The sequence below is a fragment of the Fulvia fulva genome, chromosome 7 (assembly GCF_020509005.1).
Source record: "Fulvia fulva chromosome 7, complete sequence".
Lineage (NCBI taxonomy): Eukaryota > Fungi > Ascomycota > Dothideomycetes > Mycosphaerellales > Mycosphaerellaceae > Fulvia > Fulvia fulva.
Genome location: NC_063018.1, coordinates 1,562,602 through 1,564,267, shown reverse-complemented (window position 1 = coordinate 1,564,267; position 1,666 = coordinate 1,562,602). Strand labels below are relative to the sequence as shown.

General features: G+C 53.7%; 1 protein-coding gene across 1 annotated transcript; it reads right to left on the bottom strand.

Moving 5' to 3' along the window:
• Positions 1-268: 268 nt before the first annotated feature.
• CLAFUR5_10172 (Dehydrogenase xptC) lies at positions 269-1,420 on the bottom strand (the record flags this gene model as incomplete). Its single annotated transcript, XM_047909320.1, has 3 exons — positions 269-840; positions 911-1,207; positions 1,264-1,420. The coding sequence occupies 3 exons, from the start codon at positions 1,418-1,420 to the stop codon at positions 269-271; spliced, it is 1,026 nt and encodes a 341-aa protein (XP_047764728.1).
• Positions 1,421-1,666: the final 246 nt, after the last annotated feature.

The window sequence follows — 1,666 nt, the reverse complement described above, 5'->3', positions numbered from 1 at the left end:
TGAGGCCATATCTGGCAACGAGATGAACACGGGCGTAGGTGTAGGGCCTACGCAAATATCAGTCCACGTTGATCTAGCCATCGACTACTGCTGAGATCGGCAATGTGCACTTACCCGGTCTTGTTCGCTTCATACTCTGCCCAGGCAGTAGCATTGAACGTCGCATTGGTCGCCAACGAGTTGGAAGTCGGGAAAGAGGTGGTAGATGTGTTGAAGATGCCGTGACAATGTCAGTGTGCTGTGAGGAGAGTTGCAAGCGCTTATTCTCTTACACAGTAGCGTAGGGATGGTCCTGGAAATTCGAACCGACGGCATCGAGCTCAACCTTCACATCTACTGCGGCAGACTCGAGGATTGCTCTTGGTCTGACACCACTAAGCTGCAAGAGCTTCGGCGTCTGAACGGCACCGGCGGCAAGTATGACCTCTTTCCTGGCTTTGATAACTGAAGTTCGATTGTCGATGTGGTTGATGACCCGTACGCCAGTCGCAGTGTTGGTATCGCTCTCGAGGATCACTTTCTCGACTGTGGTCTGAGTGAGGATCTCCAAGTTGCTGCGCTGAGCGACAGGGTCGATGTAGGCATATCGTGCATGAGCTCGGCGGCCTGTGTTCTTGTCCATAGTATTAGGATACCATGAAGGTCCATATGCTTCGCCACTATTTCCGTCGATCGGCACATGAACTCCAGTGGCTTTCCACGCATCCCAGTAACCCTTGATGTCGGGATACTGCGTGTCGCTGATGCTCACGGCCAGCGGGCCGCTTCCATATACTTCGGGATCCCAGGTGATGTTGAAGCTATCAGCGACTTCTGCGGATGGAGCTTGGAAAGTGGTGCCTGTGCGTGTTGCAAATCAGTGGAAGATTCATAACCTTCGCGTCCGCTTCGGGTTCTCTGGTCACTGTACCTTTCTTGAAGTAGGGCAGCACGCCATCCCAACCCCACCCTTCGTTTCCAAGTGCTTCCCAGGCATCGTAGTCAGCAGGGGAGCCACGATCGTACACCATGCCATTAATGACAGAGCCCCCTCCCAGAACTTTGGCCACAGATACATTGAATGTAGAGTTGCCGGATGCGGGCTCGGGCTGAGTCTTAAGATCAGACCAGGTAAGGCCAGCGCTTGCAGTCAGATCGTTGGCCTTGTATGGAATCATCGTGCCATCAGTGTCGACCGACTCGCCGCTCTCAATAACAAGTACGGTCACTGTGGCAGGCCACATTAGCTCTCTGTTGTCGGGTCCTCAACGAGGAGCACTGTACCATTGGCATCTTCGCTGAGACGGCTGGTCACCACCAAGCCCGTGACTCCACCGCCCACGATTACGTAGTCATATTCTGCTGGCGTTGATGCAGCAAAGACATGCAGCAAGCAGGAGCTCAGAAAAGTCACAGTAGCCGCCAGGGCTAGGAACACCATCCTGGCCGAGACTCCTAGAGCACAGAGAAGAATCGCAAGACGAAAAGGTTAGGCCATCAGCTCAAGTGAAATGCGTTCGCATGCCTCTGCCTCCAGTGCTTCCGAGGTACATACTTACATTGCACAAATGCATCGTGGCCGGAGGATGTTCCTATCCAGACTCTCGTGCAGTGGGTTTTAGGTATGCTGGCACTGCGCGGTAAATCTAGACTGCTGCTCTCGCGAGCAGGAAATAGGGCCAGAAGA